Source organism: Hippocampus comes, unplaced genomic scaffold (genome assembly GCF_001891065.2).
Source record: "Hippocampus comes isolate QL1 unplaced genomic scaffold, H_comes_QL1_v1.1 scaffold68, whole genome shotgun sequence".
NCBI classification, from domain to species: domain Eukaryota; kingdom Metazoa; phylum Chordata; class Actinopteri; order Syngnathiformes; family Syngnathidae; genus Hippocampus; species Hippocampus comes.
This window is the reverse complement of record NW_017805625.1, coordinates 4,955,879-4,975,264: the sequence shown is the minus strand read 5'-3', so window position 1 is coordinate 4,975,264 and position 19,386 is coordinate 4,955,879. Positions and strand designations below refer to the sequence as shown.

The window sequence follows — 19,386 nt, the reverse complement described above, 5'->3', positions numbered from 1 at the left end:
TTTTTTACTTTTTTTTTAATTCCCCCCCCCCCCCGCCCCATCAGTTGTACCTACAAGACAACCATTAAGACAGTTTGCAACCCTCATGGTAATATGACAACATGATAAGCTAACCACTGTCTCTGAAAGGGTTAATGATACAACTTTGGTGCCTGAAATGGATTAGTGATTCTCAAAAAAAAAATGTATCTTGAGGGTAAAATCAACTCAAAATCAAGACAACTCATGGTCAAACAGCCCCCAGAAACTGATTAGTATTATTATGTGTATTAGCAGCCTGTTTAAACAGCAAATTGTTCTGGTCTGAAGACTGCGTAACATTGCTCATACAAACATCTGATCAATATGTAGAAGTTGTTGTCCGTCTTGCGGAAGGAAGCACAACTCCTCTTCATTTGTGCCACTGTATAGGATGAGAATGACAGCGGGAGGCCTACATGATATCATTAGCACGCTGCGGTTGTGGCAAACATCTCATAATCAGAACAGCACGTGAGAAGATGGCAGCATTGTGGCAAAAGAAGAGAAGTGGGAGGACAGCTATTGTCGCCCCCAGTGTGAGGCTGCTTACATTGTTGTTGTGTACTCTCACTGTGTATCCGTGTTGAAAGGGAACCGAGTTGTTGATAGCCTGATCCATTTGATAGGACAAAGCAAAGAGGCTCATGTCGACCAACACTCGTAAATCTTGACTGACGACAATAAGGTCCAAATGAAGCAGCTCAGATATAACAATTGAATCAGCGAAAGGCTTTGATCATTCTTCAATTTCTTAAAAAAAAGTACGGGATTCTTGCGATTAACGAAAATCTTTTCTGTTTTGAAACCCTGAACCAGAATGTACTTTAGGTCCTAATTAACATAAATACCCTCCAATTGCCCACAGGACTGCCATTATTTTAATGAATACTAATAAAGACTACTATTTTGAATACATTTTCATGTGTTATGTGATACAAATGTAGTCTTTGTTTTTAACTTTGAAAAATAGTCATTGTTGATTTTAATTGAAGTGAATGCGCATCTTTTTCTTTGTCTCTGCAAATGGCTGTCCCTATAATTTTAATTCCCTTGAATTTCCTTGGAAAGTTTCCAATTTTTTTAAATTTCCAGAATTCCCAAACATAACCTATGGCAAATAAGAGGCTTTTTTTTTTTTTTTTTAAACTAGAAAACATTATTCCAGCCATTCTGTTGAAAGTTTGCAAGGCTTTCTAACAAAAGATTTCCATCAACACGAACACCACATCGTCCTTTACAATAGACTTATAATGGCTTTCGTCATGTCGTCTGACAATGCAGACACAGCTATTGACAGAGCCAGGATGTCCTGCCACTCTTTCTTGGATGAATAATTCACTGTCAAAAGCAGCAGAAGACTGCTGTTGAAAACGCTGCTGTGTCTCCTTGCCAGGTGACAGTGTAGACTCGAACCAATAGTATCTGCTGTCACCATTGCCTTTTAGATGCAGACATTCACGGGCGTTGTGGAATATCATACAATACAATACTGTACATTTAATAGTGCAGAATTCTTGCGCGTTAAAACCAAAGTGCAGCTCAACGCGTACACCACGAGGTGCGAAATGAGACAGATAGGAAGAGGAGCGTTTTCAATGTGATAATTATGTGGGGATGCCAGACACTTGTGGATGAGTGATGGTGGCTCCCATCTGTGCGCCCCTCAGCGCCAGCGCACCACAGACGGGTGCTGTCATTGAGCAGCAAGTAGCAGCATGTAGGTCTTGAAGAAACAGACCACCGTTTTTTTATTTTTTATTTTATACAAGGCTCAAAATATTATTTTGTCTATCCGGAGTAGTTTTGCGAAGCACTGACTTCGTTTGAGGAACAATTTTCAAATTTTGTGGAGCAATTTTATTGCAGGTTAATCCTATGGACCTGAAGCAAGGTTTTTTTTTTTTTTTTAATTAAACAATACAAATACAAATGAACAATTGTTTTTTTTTTTTGTTTTGTTTTGTTTTTACATAATCAACAGTTGTTATTTCCTCAATTCACATTGTGTATAGCAGCAAACTGTATTTTCTTGTTAAGAAACAAAGCTAATTGATTTAAAAAAATGTAATAGGGAGGTAATTTTGAGAACATTTGTTGTGCAGTCCTCAAAAGTCAAAATCAAAACTAAGGACTATTGTGAAAACAAACAAATAACATTATTGATGTAACAAATATTTTTACACTGTGTTAATATACTATTAACCTTGTAGGCAACGCTTCCTGGCTGACGTACACAGTTTAACGGAAGTAATTTCCTTTCAGGTTTTGTTGAGCAAGAATGATTTTCTCTCCTGAGTCCGGGCATTTATTAATTTGCCTGCTATTTTGATGTTCAAAGTTGCATTCTCTCCACTTTAACGCGGTTTCACCCAAAAGGCTGTGAAAAGTGGACTTGATCGCCCAAGCGCATTCTTACTTTGTTAAAAGCACTAGCATTGTCAATTTTAGGTTAGCTTCGCAATTACCATTACTTCTATGTCTTTCCTCATCATTGTGAGAACGATGTTTGTTAGAAGTGTAACTTATTCGCCACCACAGAGGTGTGGACTTTAGCGACTCCGCAACACATTAGCCGTAGCAGTAGACAGCTAAAGTTTGTTGCTAGCTAGGTGCTGCGGCATTAGTACCAGAGCTTGCTTCGATAGCTTACTTCCCACGTGTAGCTGATTTATCTTGCTTTTTGGGATTGTCTCGCAAGTTGTTTCTCAGTTTTGCTATTCAATGTGTTTTGATGGGACACAAAATACAAATTTTTGCCGCACAAATTACGTTGCAAAACCACTTATTTAGAGCCTAGTAGTGTACTGTATGCGTCATGTCATCACCCTCTTTGAGGGCTCCTCTCTCTTTTCATTATGTTGCTGGAGAGATTTATCTTGCTAACTTTAAGGGGAAATATATTTCAGTCACGTTTCCGTCAGCGTGATGTTGATCTTAAATTCATGATACCGCAGCTCGGTGCTGCTCCAAAGCTTCTTATTTACTGGTTGGCTTGGCTTTTCCATGCCATGTCAGTTTCAACTTTCTTCATGGCTTACCTCAACATTTCTACAAGTAACAAGAGACAGTTATTTGAAAAGTTAGTGTTTCAGTTGATCAAAGAATATGTTCCGTGTTCTGGAATTGACTTGTGTATTTCCTTTCATTGAAATCTGAAAGGTTTGTCAAATCACATTTTCTCCTCCATTTTTTGTTTACATTCTGAATTGCACAGCTTCAGGGGAATTTACTTCAGAGATTCACTGCACAATACGCCCCCACCCTGCATGTTCGCGGTTCACTATTTTTATCTGAAAAACTTTGCTGTCATTGTGCTCTTTTCTGAACCGCCCTCAGATGCCAAGAGAGCCTTTTCTAAGTCGGAATTGGTGTCAAGGTAGTTCATTGAAATGATCCCTCCCGGATGAGTGCATGAGCATATGAACGGGCATTTTGAGTGCATTTTTTGCATTTATTTTAAGTATAATATCAGAAATGATATAGAACTGTTTTGGGATCATAGTTGTTGGTGTATACACCGTATATCAGGTTTAAACTTTTAATATATGACATTTTATTACATAAAATAATCTCACATTTTTCTTGCTCTTTGCGGCAGGGATTGTTCGTGATATTTTGTATTATACCTTATTGTTCTGTAATGCATAATTACAGTGTTCAAGCTATAAGATGTTTGACTATCCTTCATACATGGTGTGACCGTTTTCGAGGAAACGAACAAAAAATATGTTGGACTGTTCTGACAGTCCTTCATTCTTCTGAGCAGCTCGCTTTGATGCAGAAACTTCAACCAGATGCGAGTGGGTGATGTGCTGTCACATCTTCATGTGACTGACAAGTGCCTTTGTGATTGTCATAGTCTGTCGCTGTCGCATCTGCATACATGGGTGTTGACGCACTGTGAGGGAGAGAGAATGGCGGTAAAGAAGTCCATTGTCCATTGATATCGTTCCATCGTTTGTCCGTGACCAGTTGTGATTCAAAATATGCCGAACTGAACAGATTTGTCATTTCCGCGTCTTTCCAATGTTTGACAATACACGGCTAGAAATAACTACATTCCTCCACCGATCTTTATGCTCTTTCAGACCCTTGTTCTCCTTCTGCATTGTTTGTTAGCGTGTCGTGTCCAGACTGACGCATTTGATAGTTTTCACAGTCTCAATGCCTCAGACAGTTGAGATGAACCTTTGGCAGTCTGTGGCGCAGATGTTCTCCACAGCTGTCAGCTCTCTGCTCCTGCTCTCTACAGTATGTGAATGTGCAACATATCCACCGCTTAACATTCAGCCTTTCTATATTTACCGCTTCAGGTTTTAGCTTTGTGCTGACCCTCAGTAAAGTAGACTGTCAGCCATCATTTAATCTAACCTTATAATGTCAAGATGGTTTTGGTTCGATCAGACTTTTTTTTAAACTGACTAAATGTTATCGTAGAGGATATCTGACATATAAGTTCGTGAAAGGGGGTAACACTTAAAATGCTATCGAGAGACGAGGCAATGAGGCTTGGTTCCATGCCAGCTAGGCTAGAGCCAGTTATCTGAACCACTGCAGTCCATTATACCAAGGTCAAACCAGTAAATCTTACAAAGTTGCATTTTAAATCTTTCATCATTTATTTCACCTCATCTTTTCGGAACTTTGTGGGAATGTCAGATCCACGACGTCTCAACGGTTGAATAACTACACACTTATTTAATTTTTCTAATTGATCTTCAAAGATGATCTTTGTCTGAGCAAGAACCATCCCCCCCCCCCCACACACACACACACACACTCACTCTTCTGACCTTTTTTTCCCCCCTTCAATTTCTGTCTTTTAGAGGCCGGCAGAGAAGTGCCGCTACGTCGTTGGCAGCATTCTGTCTGAGGGAGAAGAGAAACCAGATGAAGACCTGCAGAAGCTTTATGAAAAGTTTGGCTTCAAGATGTATTCTCTGCCGGAAGTGAACCATGCCGTGACCACCAGCTTCCCCAGCACCACTTCGCTCTCCTACATCTTGGCACCTTTCAGGGTCTACCCGAGGCTCAAATCCTACATTGAGGTACTGACATCAATTATAGTTTACAACAAGCAATAGGAATTAAGTTGTCGTAGCCTCATCTTTAATTGTCATTTTAACACATTTTATGTATTCAGATAATCCAAATAGAAATAGCGCTGGGGTATTCCAACCAAAAAGAACAAACATTTTGCGTTGCCTAAGTCACCATAGACTGCTATGTGCCTCTTTGGCAGGCACCAGCTGCTTCCTTTCTGCTGCCCTGAGGCTCTCCCACCCACACCCACACTTGTGCGCACACACCAACGAATACATGATTGCAGCCTGGCTGAACTAGAAGCTCCACATCCGGCAATTGAGCTATTATTTACTAACTAAATTCTAATCATAAGGTCAGAAGGCCGAGCCTCTTGGATATTTACCGTATTTTCCGCACTAAAAGGCGCACCTAAAAGCCTTCCATTTTCTTAAAAGCTCACAAGTGCCTTAAAATCCAATGCACCTTGTGTATGGTCATTACAGTAATATGTTTTGAGATGGTTCACAAAATCCGAGGGATACGATTTTGTTTTTTTTGGGAGTCTTCACCTAACCTAATATGAGAATAGAAAGTTGGAGGAAGCCAGCATACCTCGAGAAAACATCGAGAGCATGCAAACTCCAGACCGGAGACCCGGGCGCCCCGTGGCTCCGAGGCAGATGTGCTGTCGGCATGAAAATAACAGCAAATACCAGCTATCTGTCTAGTAATAATTGTTACATAACCAGCGCCTGTATGGATCTTGACAAGGTAGCCGAGATCTGGTTTTAACACGCCCATGTTGGTCTCCGCAACAGAAAGGCACGTCACAGTCCATCAACTGACCCCCAAGTGCTGTGACAGGTCACTGAGGAGCCGCTGTTCGCGTACACTCTTATGGGCTAATCACACCCGACCCCACCCTATCCGGTTTGACTTTCGGACCGGCAAGTGCGCTATGCATATAGCAGCGCCGACGAGCCTCATGCATAATGGAGCAGAGTTTATGCAGGCTCGGTTTAGAGGGTGCTATGCGAATGTGCTCGAAATGCGTGCGTATATAGCCTGTATGATTAATTGAGTAGGTTTAGCAGCGTGCGAGCAAATTTGAACGGAGGGAGACACTGCTGACGTCGTTTTGTCTACATCTACTTACTCGAGCGTTAACTCTCTCTGGCACAGTCCTGACACACTGTGCCACAGTGTCATTTTCTGAAGTTGGCAAAGTCCAAATGACTTGAAATGAATCCACCTTCAGTTTGTTCGCCGTTTGGTGGTCTGCAGGGTCCCTGAAGCAAGATTCAAAGTGCTTTTTCTCTTGACAACATTTAGTGTTGCAACAATGTGAAAGCTTTGCTTGCACCTTCTAAAGAGTCTTACAGAGAGAATGTTTAACGTGAGCAGAGGAGAAATCAACAAAATATTGTGCAGGAAGTTGCTCAGTGGATAGTACAGTAATGTTTTGACACACCACCCGCAATACGGAATCCACCTCCAAGCGGGCAGCTAGTAGGCAAAATGTTTGCCAGTAGAATTGTTGTTTTTGGGGTTTTTTTTTTTACATCCAGCCTCACTATTTGCTTGCTATGTATATTACATTAACATCATTCATGCATGTTCTTTTAATCACATCATGCAAAATGCATGATTATAGAAATGAAGCAGATCTTGTGTCTGGCTCTAAGCAATTAAAGATTCTCTGATTTTCAGACTCCTGTAGTGCTTAAAAGGTTGACTGCAATCATTTGTTTTTTTTTTAAGTTGGAATAAACTACAACTGGGAGTGTCCATAAAGAGCTTTCGCAAGCATGCTCTTTTTGTAGAACTGTTCACGATCTGTCGAACTTAGCGCCGCATGCTCGAGGAGGACACTGTCAGGTTGGTAAAGTGGTATATGTGTCAGAAGTTTTGGAGCATTACTACATTGGCACGGGTACAAGCATCTTTGTCGGTGCGTTCCAAGTAGTCATTGTTTTATTGATCAGAACAGCTGAAGTTGAAATGTCAGCATCCTGTACAACGTCCCACTTTAACGATAATGCAGACCTGTAGAAGTTCGACGCCACCGGAAACCACAACCACATTCACGATTGTGTTAAATGAATATTTTTACAAAGCTCCGCCTTGATGTCGGGTGCGTTCCAGGTGAAAACAGATGAAAATGGATTCGGCTGCTGGGTGCACAGAAAATCTTCTTTTCGTGTCGGTGTCTTTGAAGATCAACATTCCTTTTTCCGTAACCGTGATCAAACAAAGCAGAGACATTGACGCTTCTCCACGCAGACGTGATGAACCCAAACGTAATACTCTTGGTGATCCATTCGCAGTTCTTTTTCTGCATCAGTCGAGCGGCTCGGGCTTCACACCATTCAAGGCTGACCCTCCCTTCCTTTTCGTCAGCTACCGAGGGAGCACTAAAGGAGACAGAGGTAGAAGGAAGGCGTGGCAGGATTGCACCTGCTTTGATTCCACTTCATCCCCTTTGCATCTTTAATGTCTCACAGGCAGGCCCCTGAGCGCCCATTCCTGTCATTGACCACGCCCTTGCTCTCAGCCCTGCCTGCGTGGGCTGGTGCAGAATGGCAGGCATGCCGTCCTGAGCGCGCAGGGTGAAATGAGAGTCAGTCGGAGTATGTGTCCCCAGGATGGATTTTGCTTGTGCGCTTGGTGGGATTTTCAAGGAGCACACACCGGTGTATGTCGGTGGTATGAGGTGCAGCCTGGAGAGAGAACAAGCTCCCTCTCCTTCATAATTAATGCCACCCTTCCGCCGTTATGTTTTTATTACCAACACGATCTCCTTGATTCTTGAGGGTCTTTCTGGAATCGTCAATGTGATGAAAAATCCCCCGCTCGAGTGGCAATTTAAGACCTGGAAATGATTAGTTTACAATGAATATAGCTTTGTTGTTGGCTTCTTGTCATCTCCGCGTCTGCGGAGGAAACCACCAGGCTGTGGATGCACGATTCTATATTTAGACCCCTGTGATTCAGATGACACTTTGCTCACGTTTTTAACTCAACCCCTCCCAGCATGCAATCGAGTTATTGCATTCTTGAGCAATTTAATATTCCGCTTTCGTTTGAGTAAAACAACATCTGTGATATTATTGTGGTTGTAGTTGTGATGCAGAAGTGCTGTGCGTCATACGAAGCGAAGTCATTATTATTCCTGTTACCTTATTTAGCCACCTAAGTGGGACAGCTTTGCTCAGACTCCGTTTGGAGACATGAGTAGTTTTGCTCTTCTTTGCTATCCTGAACAACATCGTCTTATTATCCTGGGATGCTTTATGAGCAGTCTACTCGTCGACCCTGATTGATTACAAGTGGAAGTATTTGTGATGGTTGTATGCATCTCAGCCAGTAGGACGCCTCACTTGCAGCAGCCGTGTGTCTTCCAAACACATCATAGGTGGTTTCCCCCTCTTGAAAATGAATATCGTTTAGTCCTCCCTCTCCGTAATCACCACTCATCAATCCACTCATATTTTCCAAGCTGGTTGAGCCCATAGATATGGAAATAAGATATCGATGGTACTGTAATATCAACCCATCAAGTCAATAAACCATTGGGGATTCATTTACATTTTGTTGTTAAAACCAAATTCTGCATTTTGCATATGACTGCGCTTATTCTTGGGAAATCAGTTTGCATTTGAAACAGTCTTTCAAAGGGTTCCTTTTTGTTGAAGAGATGGACATTTTCTTACTGGGACTAAAAATGGTCAGTTGAAGAGTGCGGGAGGGTTTAAAAAGTTGAGAATTGGGCAGGAGAACCTTTGTGCATCCGCACGACGGCAGCGCCCACTGTGGAACCAACACACACACACACACACACACACACACACACACACACACACACACACACACACACACACACACACACTCATAGACACGCGCAGGCTAATCCTGTTTGTGCATGTCATTACTTGATGTTTATTGATTTGATTTCTGCTGATTACATCCAGCTAAGTCTGAAAGTACATTGGCCTTTAACCAGAAGTTCACAGCCTATTATAGAAGCTTTAGCCTCACTTGCCTTTAAAGTGGCAGAGGCCACTCACACAAGAGTCTTGTGTCATGCCCAAGTACGCTTGACGCAAAACGTTCGGATTGCTTGACTAGTGTGAGCCATGCCGTGGATGGACGTTGTCTGGAATTCGTTTTCTGGTTAGTGATTATTCTGCCATCTGCTGTTTTGGCATTGTGTTTCGACAGCTTGCAAAACGCATGTTAAGGTGGACAAAGATTTCTTTCAGAGCTGGATTGACCAAAAGATAATCGAAAGAAAATTTTTTGCCTCGAGGTATAGCCGGTACCATTGTACGCCATGCACTACGACATTTCAGGCCACATAAGACCAGTTTCTCTTAACCCTTTATGACGTATTCACAGTCTATTGGTGGAACGTTGACGATGGATTACTTGATTATTCGATGGGAGAGTCATTATGACGTTCCGTCCAGAATTTTTTTTATTGTCATTGATGTCGACACTTTTATTCTTTACCTTGGAGGTGCCACCCTCTTCTTGCAACATCTTCGACCTTGCCACACGTCAGCTTCTCAACGTCCCCTTCATCAAAGGTGTCCTAACTTTCTTTGCCTGCAGTTTCTGGCAAAAACCTTGATCTCCGTCCCGTGCGTAGCCTTGACCTCTTTCCTGGTTAAGACTCATGTTGTCTTTCAGCGCACATCAGTCCAATCCCCTCCAATCAGAATGCCATTCGTCCTCTCCAGGCAGTCTGGAATGCAAATTCCACACTTCCTTGACAGCGCGGGTGAGTAAATATGAACTGGATGCCAAATTCGTCCTCCGCATTGACCCCGTGATTATGGACAAAAGGAGCAGATGTGTCGAAAGGCCTGCTTTGCTGACATTTTCGGTAACATATTTTGAATGTAGCTGCAGCTCCTCCCGATTTGAATCACAGTTTAGCGCTGGAGGCTTTTGAATTTGTGAGTTTGTTTTCCATCCGATGCGCACATGAGATATTGCTCTTATGTAATGTCGTGACGCTGTCATGCACCAGTCCTCAGGCACTTCCACACCCACAGTTAAGGAAAGGATGCATATCGCAGGGGTCTTGATTTGTTTTATACAGTTTGATTAGAGTCAGATTCTGACTTTAATTGCACATGAGTGATGTGAGGTGAATGCAGAATTGGCCGATGAACCCTAAAAAGGGTTAGATAATAAATAATTAATACCGTGGGCTTGTACGTCTCAATGCAAAGTAATGTTTTGGTTTTTTTTTTAAGTTAAATGATGAAGGATGACAACCTTTAAAGGAATGCCCATAAACATGGATATACTGGCACCTATAGTCGGGCATGAAAATTCATTTGGGAGGGGTGACCGTTGGGGAATCAGCATGCAGACATGCGCCGAAATGTATTCGTCGACGGGGCAAGGGGTGCGTTTGGAAACATGTCCTGATGCGTCACAATTTCACCCGGTACTAGATCAGGAATCTCGCCAAATTCTCAATTTCCACTATGCCCCTGCCCATAACAAAGTATTTTAATCACACGATAACAAGCAGCCTTAAGCCAGCTACGAGGGAGCAGAGCAACATGAGCGTCATGATGGGGGTCTTGTTTATGACTGCCTGTCAGCCGTATGCTCTCTATGCTTGCCAGTTTTACGGCTGCCATGTAAATTATGCAGATTTATTGCTCACACTATGTAGCATTTATCCTTTTTATGCCTGTTACTTCTTACAACTTTTAGAGTGAGGGCCATGGAGTAGAATCGTGATGTCGTGTTGATTATGATTATATGGGTCCTCTTTTGGAGAAATAATCCAAATGATTATTTTGGGTACTTCAGTCCATTGATGTCATAAAGACATCAAATGACACAGCGAAAATGACCTCCTTTAACCACCGTTGGTTCCATTGACTATATATGGAAATGCTTTGCGCTTCCTGTACAGTAGGTGGCGGTATGCGCCAAAGAGCTGTCATCTGCCAATGAACCAAGAAGAAGAAATAGAAGACGATGACGAGCGCTTCTAGAGTTTATCGAGTGCACTAAGATTTGATTTTATCCTTGGCCATAAGGCGGAACTGTGAATTCTGGTTAAGGTAAGCCATTTTAAAATTTAAATGAAAACTTGTTGCCATTTTTTGAGTTGAAACAGCCACTAGCGGGCTCCCGCTCTCTGTACTTTTACAGTTCAATAGATTGGCAAATAAGTGTATATGAATTTGTGAAAGTAAATGTAAAGTTGTCTGGGCAGTCATTTACAGACTGGTGGATCAGTGAAATTTACCGACGGAACCGATGACGGGAGTGCGGCTGAAATAACACGAGGCACCGACTCTCTGTTCCAGTTTGGTTCAGCTTGAGAAAAATGACGGACTAACGTTGACGGGCAGCTACCCAGGTCGCTGACGGATGACAAATGACGGCCCGCTAAAATTTTGTAAATTGCCCACCTCTTTTTACTCCACATCATTAGAACGAGGTTTCAATGAGACATCCTAACAAGCGCACTGAGTAAACCGGTGCAGAACCGACACACAATCTCACAGACCCTGCCAATTTCAAGATCAGCTTACACCTCACCCTCATATCTTATTTAGGGAAATCAAGAGAACTCCTCACAGAAAACAAGTCAGACTATCTCATTTATATGCACACCATAGTGTGAAAGTAAATTCATGTTCTCGGATGACTTTCATGTCAAGTTTCTGCTCCGACTGCGGTTCTCTACATGGAAAGCTTGTTTCGAACTGATTAAAAAAAAAAATAAAAAAAAATCCACAGCCAGTGTGGGCACCGCACTGCCACATTTTGTGTACTTCCAAACATTTTAGCACTGTTGCACACATTAGACAATATCCAGTGTTTTTCCAAAGACAATTTCATGTTTCAAAAGAGAGTACGTGATATTTTAAAAGCAACACATTTGCGCAATTGTTTATGTGTATGCGTAACATTTTTGGGCAGCTTGTCCCTGTGGACATGCGCCTCCTGAGCGCATATCACAACAGCAGCATCCGGGAACTGCGGTGGGAAACAATCTATGTGTTAAGGCCACAGCCCTCATTAAAAGAGATGAGCGGCTTGCGCTGTGCTGTACTGCCTGGAGAAATGGCGCACGGGTGCAAATATTGATTCTGTTTATTGTCTCCCTGTGGGATGCATGTTGGAGATCCACGTGGATAAATATTTGCACTGATTAATGATCGAAGCAGGAAGTCGATAAAAAATGGAAAAACCATTATCGTCATTCTTATCAGTGGGAAAAAAAAAAAAGCAAATGTAATTGAGGCTTTACAATGGGACGTTGCCTGTATTGTATTACTTGCGTTTCTTGACCTCGGTGAATAATTAACAGTTGAAACATTGTTTTCCAGGAGTTGAATAAGTCCTGGCAATGTTGTAACAGTGTAACATTCTTCAACAAAAACGTCTTAATTCATATTCCATAGGTTTCCGCTTGAACAATCACCTCAAATGAATAAGTGGAGCGTGTTAGCACCACCAAACTGAACGTGTTTGACACACCTCAAATGTCACGGGGCAGACTGTAGGCAGGTGTCTCTCACACTAATACAATGTGTTTTCCCGCCTCCTCATATTTAAATAAAATTGAGACAAGAGGGAGGTCTGAAATTAATAGGAATAAAATGGATGATTTGGAATCTTAACTCTCTTTGTCAGTTCGACTCCCTTCCATCTCTTCTGCGCTAACATGAGTGTTCCCTTTTTGAAGTGGCAGTATCCTGGCCCATTTGCTTCTCCGGAATTTGCTGTATTGATTAAATTTAACGTTTAAGAGCAACTTCATGCAGTTAGTGCCGCGTCTCTTAAAAATGAATATGTAGCATTTTCTGACTCTAGTGCAGGGGTGTCAAACTCATTTTTGTCGTGGGCCACTCTGAAGTTCCATCCTCCCTCGGATGTACCGTTATGAATAAATGTTTTACGTCGTCATCTCGTTGTATTATTACTTGTACACATCAAATTGATGGATTACTAGTTTTGTAATCACTCAAGTCAACTATCTGTTTGTTAAATTAGGTTTAAAGTTTCTTTTTTTTAAGACATCGGTCTCGTTTGGTGAAGAGAAAAACTCTTGCCGAGCTGACAGTTTCGGATGTCACTTCATACTTCGTCGAACCCGTCACTGTTTCCCTTTGACGCATCTTAAAAACAGCGATTTGTTTGTTGTTTGTTCAGTTATTGGTCAAGTGAGTTTCAACGGGGTAACAAAATGATTGCAACATGTCAACGTTATTTATTGCACAATCACAATTTGACATTTCAGTACAGACTTTAGCAATGGAAGTTGACACATGAATTGCTTTTGCAGGCCACATAACATGATGTTGCGGGCCGGATCTGGCCCCCGAGCCTTGACTTTGACACCTGTGCTCTAGTGTATAAGGTCTCTGCGCCTCACATCGTGAACTATGCCATTGCGGGTAACCAAGACATCATTTATGATGTGATCTTCCACTGTTATGAGCTGTTATACTTATTACAAGATGAAACATTTTTCGTTTTTTTACGGCAGTGTTTTGATTACAGCCGGGAAAGCATCAACATATATTATGGCTTTCACTTAAAAAGCTGCTCTACAAAATGAAAACAATTTAGAAAAAGGTACCGGTACAATAATTAGTAAGCTCCATGGTAGTTTTCAATTAAGAATAAAGAATATTTTACATGGAAGTTTATATTAATAAAAAAATAAATAAATAAAAAAAAACACTGTAATAACGTGAAAATGTTCAAACTTAAATGCTAGTGGACTAGGGGACTTCAATTTAGTTGCAAATAAAACCAATCATACATTTAATGCAAATTTAGTGTCATGCACACGACTGACTGTAAGGCTGTTCTACTTCTTCCTTTCATAACTTTGCTGCTGTGAATTGGGAATTTCTCCATTGCGAGACTAATAAAGGTTTTCTTATCTTTTCTTATCTTATTAGAGGCCACACACCTTGCGCACACTCTTCATTCCTCAATCACTTTTCAAAAAATGCCTTTTGTTTTTTTTTTCTTTTTTTTCATGGTCGTCACTGTGCTTTTTGGTGACATGACGTATGCCACATCAAACATGGACCAGAGGTAGCAAAGTGAAGGGTTGTGTCACGAGGCGCAAAACAAAATTATAGACAATCTTTTTGAAGGTAAAGGTTATACTTTTGTCAGATTCAAATTTCTTTGACCACTGTGGGTTTTTCTTGCAACAATTTTTTTGTTTGTAATTAGTCTGCAATATATCCCCTTCGATGAACAGGGCGTCACCGTATTTTTAACTGAAATAAATCATTTGTCAATGTCCAGAAGTACAGGAGGTGGATGTGTCAAATATTACTGTGAGTTTGGTGCCCGCCCTGGTGCGAGCTCGCCGTCTGCCTCGCTGTTGACGCAAGTCTCACATCTCACCTGCTTGTGAAGCCGCTAAAGTCATGGTGGAGAGATAACGGGTGTTGATTAAAAGACTGCGGGACTGAAGTGTCAGGTCTTTTCACATTCCCTACATTCTCTTGGCAAATGCATTTTAGGATAAAATGAAGCGTGCTAAAATCGTAGGCGTGTGTGGACACAAATGCATGTGAATGGGGATCCAAGATGTGTGACCGGCGTGTGCGTCTGTATCGCCGCTGATCTTATTTGTCATATTATCCTCGCGTAAGAAATAAAACAAGGCACGGAAATGCTTGGGAGCTACTCCATTAGATTAGCCTGGCAAATTGATTGTAAGCGTGTAGTCGTTTCCATCGGAAAGTGGCACTGATTGCAGAGGTGGGTGAAAGGCGCTGCGTCTTAATTTGATCATGCCGTAGCTAATGCTGTGTGCATTACGGCAGACGCGGATGAATGTGGCCATCGGCTGATCAGGAATGGCGCGGCGGAGGAAGTTGGGGATTGCACTTAGAAGGGGGATCAATAAAAGTTAAAGAATGACAGAGACACTATCCATTCCTGAGCACCTCCTGCGGTGAAGTCCTTATGTTTTTTTTTTTTGTTTTTTTTACACAGCTTTAAAGCAGGTTGAACAAAAACATCCTTTGTGTCACACTAAACATACTCGGGGTGTGGTAATGATTTTTGTCGTGGTTGAAGGAGCGAAATTGTCCCCCGTCTTCTGCCATCCATTTTCTCTTGCGCTTATTATCCTCAAAAGGGTTAAGGAGGAGCTGGAGCAATCCCAATGGACTTCGGGCGTGCACCCTGGACAGGTCGTTAGCCATTTGTTGCCATTTAATGTCATTCTGTTGGAGTGAATTATTTACAGTGGAGCCTCTAATGTTCAGCAATACATTCTGAATTCTATTTTTAAATTTACATTTTTTTTTTCCCAATTAGAAATCATTGAAATTGAAGTAATCCCTTTCAGGGTCAAACAGATGATCATAAAGACAAATAATTTCTGCTGCCATACCCACCGCTACAGTTATATTACTGTTGACGTCAAGACTATAAACAGGGCTGACTTTGTTCTTTTATCAATGCCCATTTATTGTTGTCTTAGCCTTATTAGTGGTGACAAACATACGGCCCACGGGCCGGAACCGGCCCCCAAGGAGGTTCAATTAGGCCCGCAGGATAATTTAAAAGTGAAAGAAATGCATTCAAGACACGGAATGAATATTTGTAATAAAATGCAATTCATGGATTATCCGCTAGGGGACACACTGTTTTGATCAGAGTAGAAGACCGCATTGTTTTGATCCGAGAAGAAAAAGCAGTCTCAGTCTGTCACTGAGACAGACCCAACACAGCAGACAGTATTAATGCGGCAATGCTTCTTTATACCAAAACAAAGTCATGATATTTTGGTTATTTATAGCAGAGTATGGTATATAATGTTAATGGTCCGGCCCACTTGATATCTACCGAGTCCGTATGTGGCCCACAATGTGAAATGAGTTTGACACCCCTGGCCTTCTTATTCCGCGGAGCCAGGCCAAAGACGTGTACTGCAAAGCTACGTTGCAATCTGTGGATATTTGTTTTACGGTAAAATGCAGACCCCAAAGCAACACAGTCCAGCAGGAGCGATTTAACACGGCTTTTATTCAAAACCCAAACGTCACTAATTGGTCAACAGAAATGATCATAACTAAAATAGACACTGAGAAATGGGCAGCGCGGAACTCGATATACAAACGAGGGAGATGATAAAATAGCAACTGAGAAACAAGATGCGAAACAGAACTGATCGACCCTATCTACTCTGCACAAGCGAAGAGAGGCTCAGAAGGGGAAATAACGAAAGCTAAACTGCACAAGTGCAGCAAATTGGAAACTGATTTTAAAAAAGACAAAGCACTTACAGCTACCGATACAAGGAAGGTAAGAAATGCATGCGGTTGCTCAGCTTCCCCGGTGCTTAAAAGCCTGGAGGATTGCAATGCATCTCAGGCGTGTGCCAGAGGCTGCTTCCATCCTCGGCAACCCTGTAAAAAAAAAAAAAAAAAAAAAAAAAAAACTTTGCTAAGCACAACAACAGACAGGAACATAACAACAGCGTCACCTTTCTGAGGCGGCATCACAAAACACACCTGTGTGAGTTAACCCTTTTGATGGTCGCAAAGCCAAAGTCTTATGAGGTGCGCGGAAGAAGTCTTTGCGCATCCTTGAGAGTCATATTTTTAAGGGAAATTCCGGTTGAACTTTGAACTCGTAACACCTCATGACCGCTTTCATTGAAACTTCACCACAAATTCAATGGCCGAGCAAAAGGAAGGATCTAGTGAATACTATGATAATACAGGGGTCCGGTCAGCCTGCTGTCCTTTTCCACCTCGCCTTGTCACATTCACTTCGGAAGCCAAATGTCACATTAGCATGTCTAAGACCGAGGTCTATGTCCTATTGAGAGGATGCTGCTGCAGCTTCCTCATGTTCATGTATTCTGTACCATTACAATGAGAGTGGAAGAATTGAGAGAAGCAGATAGCTTCATGTATCATGCAGATGCAGAGTTTAGGCTAAAAAAAAAAAATGGGACTCTAAATACAGTCCTTATTGTCTTTAAAAGGACAAAAAAATACCTTCATGTGCCACTCACCGTGGACTTCCTTTTGTCTTTAACGCATCTTGCCCGAGCCTCCTCATAAATGACAACTGACAGGAGGCGGCAAGCGGGGCTGTTGCGTATATTAATGCCATTCGGGAAGCCGTCGCTCAGGGGAGCAAGGCGGCGCAATGCCCAGTGTGAGAATCCCACAAACATCTTCTCGCCGTTGAGCGCTGTGGCGAGCAGGACGTGATGGGACGCATTCGAGTGCAATGAAGGGGAGCGAATGCGCATGAGGAGGGAAGAGTTCATGTTGTCATGTGGACCACTAGACTCCTCTTTTCCGCTTTGCCGTACCGTCTATATGGACTCTTCTGAGCCCAACTCATTGGAGGAAACAGTACATGTTGTTGAATGACATGGAATCGGTCCATTTAACCATGTACACTCGAAAGTCACAGTTTGATGAAATGCGATGGCAACTCTTCCGATTTTTCAGTGATCATGCTCAGTCTTAATTGACACTTAGTTGACCACCTAGTTTATTGTTAGGGTTTGGAAACTGGATTTTGGAAATGGAAGCTCGGTATGACGCTGCTTGTTGTGGGGGCAGTTTTGAATGCTTCGTTGCTTCATTTGCCAGCCTGTTGCTAGGCATGAGAATCACCTCAAGCGGTAAACTTGGATGTCATGTTCGTAGGACTGCTGATATTGTCACATTTTCTTGGAAGTTGTATACTTTTCTTGTCTCGTCCATTCACTTTTTCCCCTTTCCAACCGAGCTACCCAAAGACGTTAGTTTGGTTCTCCCATTTTGCTAGCTTGCGGGTTTACTTTTTTTTTTTACTATGCATCCGTGACCGCGCCATGAGGTTTGATGTTTTTTTTCAGACTTGCACAGTCAATCAAATATTTTTTCTCTTTTTGTGCAATGCCAAACTGTGTTGCGTATTTTGATGGTTGGGCACTCCTGATAGGAAAACTATCGAATAAATTTACAATTAGCCATTAACTATGCGGAAGGATTTTTTTTTCTTTTTTTTTTTTTTTTTTACCGTTATCGGTTCCATTGTCAGGTTATGTTGTTCTGCCTTAGTCGAAATGTATGTCCGTACTCTTGTTACGTCTGTAAAGGTATTTTATATCAAGCTATTATATTGGATCTGACTGGCTTGTACATAAGTAACTAATGAATTTTCTGAAAGATTTGCCTGAACTAGTTGTTTAATCTTTATGGTACTTTTTTCTGCACACGCCTGCTAATTGAAGCAAATGCTCGAAATACTTTTATTTTTGATTTTTTTCCTTGACGCCTCCTGTCGTGGAGTTGCAATTGGCATTCGGAAGGGCCTGTCACTTTGTAAGGCGCGTACGTGCGCGGGTATGGACGGGCATGTGATGCGGCTCGTCGCTGCAACTTGACTTTTAATCAGGCGGCGCGGAGTGGGGGGGTGGGGGGGTTTGCAGTACGCTTCTGTCTTTGAACACGCGGCAATCTGCTGCACTTTCATTCACGGGCCTCCTCTCACCAGCACAAGATCAGCTCTGAGGAATGCTTTCATATGGAGCCTCATTCCCCCCCGAGACTCGTTGGCAGCTGATTTTTCTCCATATCTTCCCATCTGGGGGAACTTTTTCATATTGGGCTGAAAATGAAGATAAACAGTTGCGCTAGTTTTCATGTGGCAAACGAGGGACAAATTAACATTTTCTTTCCTCAGCTCATTGATTTGCATATGCTGTATAAGTTCCTCTGCCCATGAGCGGCTGAGCTGTCTGCTCGTTTGGAAATGACAGCATTCAAATGAGCGCGTTTGTGTTTTGTAAATGTTCCCAGACACAAGTCACACCTGTGTCTTCTGGTGAAATGTAGCTACCAAAAAATTGTTTCTAAAATGTTATTTTACTCCATTCAGTGAGTTTCAGTTGACTCTGCGGCATAGTTGAAATATGTTGGGAATCATCACCAACCCAATTCCAAGAGTTTGTCCTTTAGTATATGGTGAATTAGTCAATTAAAAAATATATATTTGTTTTCAAATGCCTCAAGAGTGTTTTTTTTTTTTTTTTGTCTCCAGCTTAACTGCGCTTTGCATTCAACGACGCTTGTGAATCATCTCACTAAGATATTTATGATTCTGTCACAAATCCAATTAACAGGATGATGTTAACCAGGGGGCATTCGCTTTTTTTCCTTTTTTTTTTTTTTTTTTGAGGAGACTTGCATTGAAAGACCAATCGTCTCCCTGCAAGTTGGTTGAACGGATACAATTATGGTTGCAGATATTTATAGAAACTATACACACACAAAATGGGATCGGCTTTTTTTTTTTTTTTTTTTTTTT

At 41.8% G+C, this 19,386-nt stretch overlaps 1 protein-coding gene across 1 annotated transcript in view; it reads left to right on the top strand.

Annotated features, from left to right (window-relative positions):
• tex264a (testis expressed 264, ER-phagy receptor a) overlaps window positions 1–19,386 on the top strand; it is a 47,272-nt gene that overhangs the window by 9,739 nt on the left and 18,147 nt on the right. Inside the window, exon 2 of the mRNA XM_019881090.1 lies at window positions 4,848–5,069. Coding sequence (XP_019736649.1) covers window positions 4,848–5,069 — 222 coding nt within the window. The remainder of the gene's footprint in view (window positions 1–4,847; window positions 5,070–19,386) is intronic.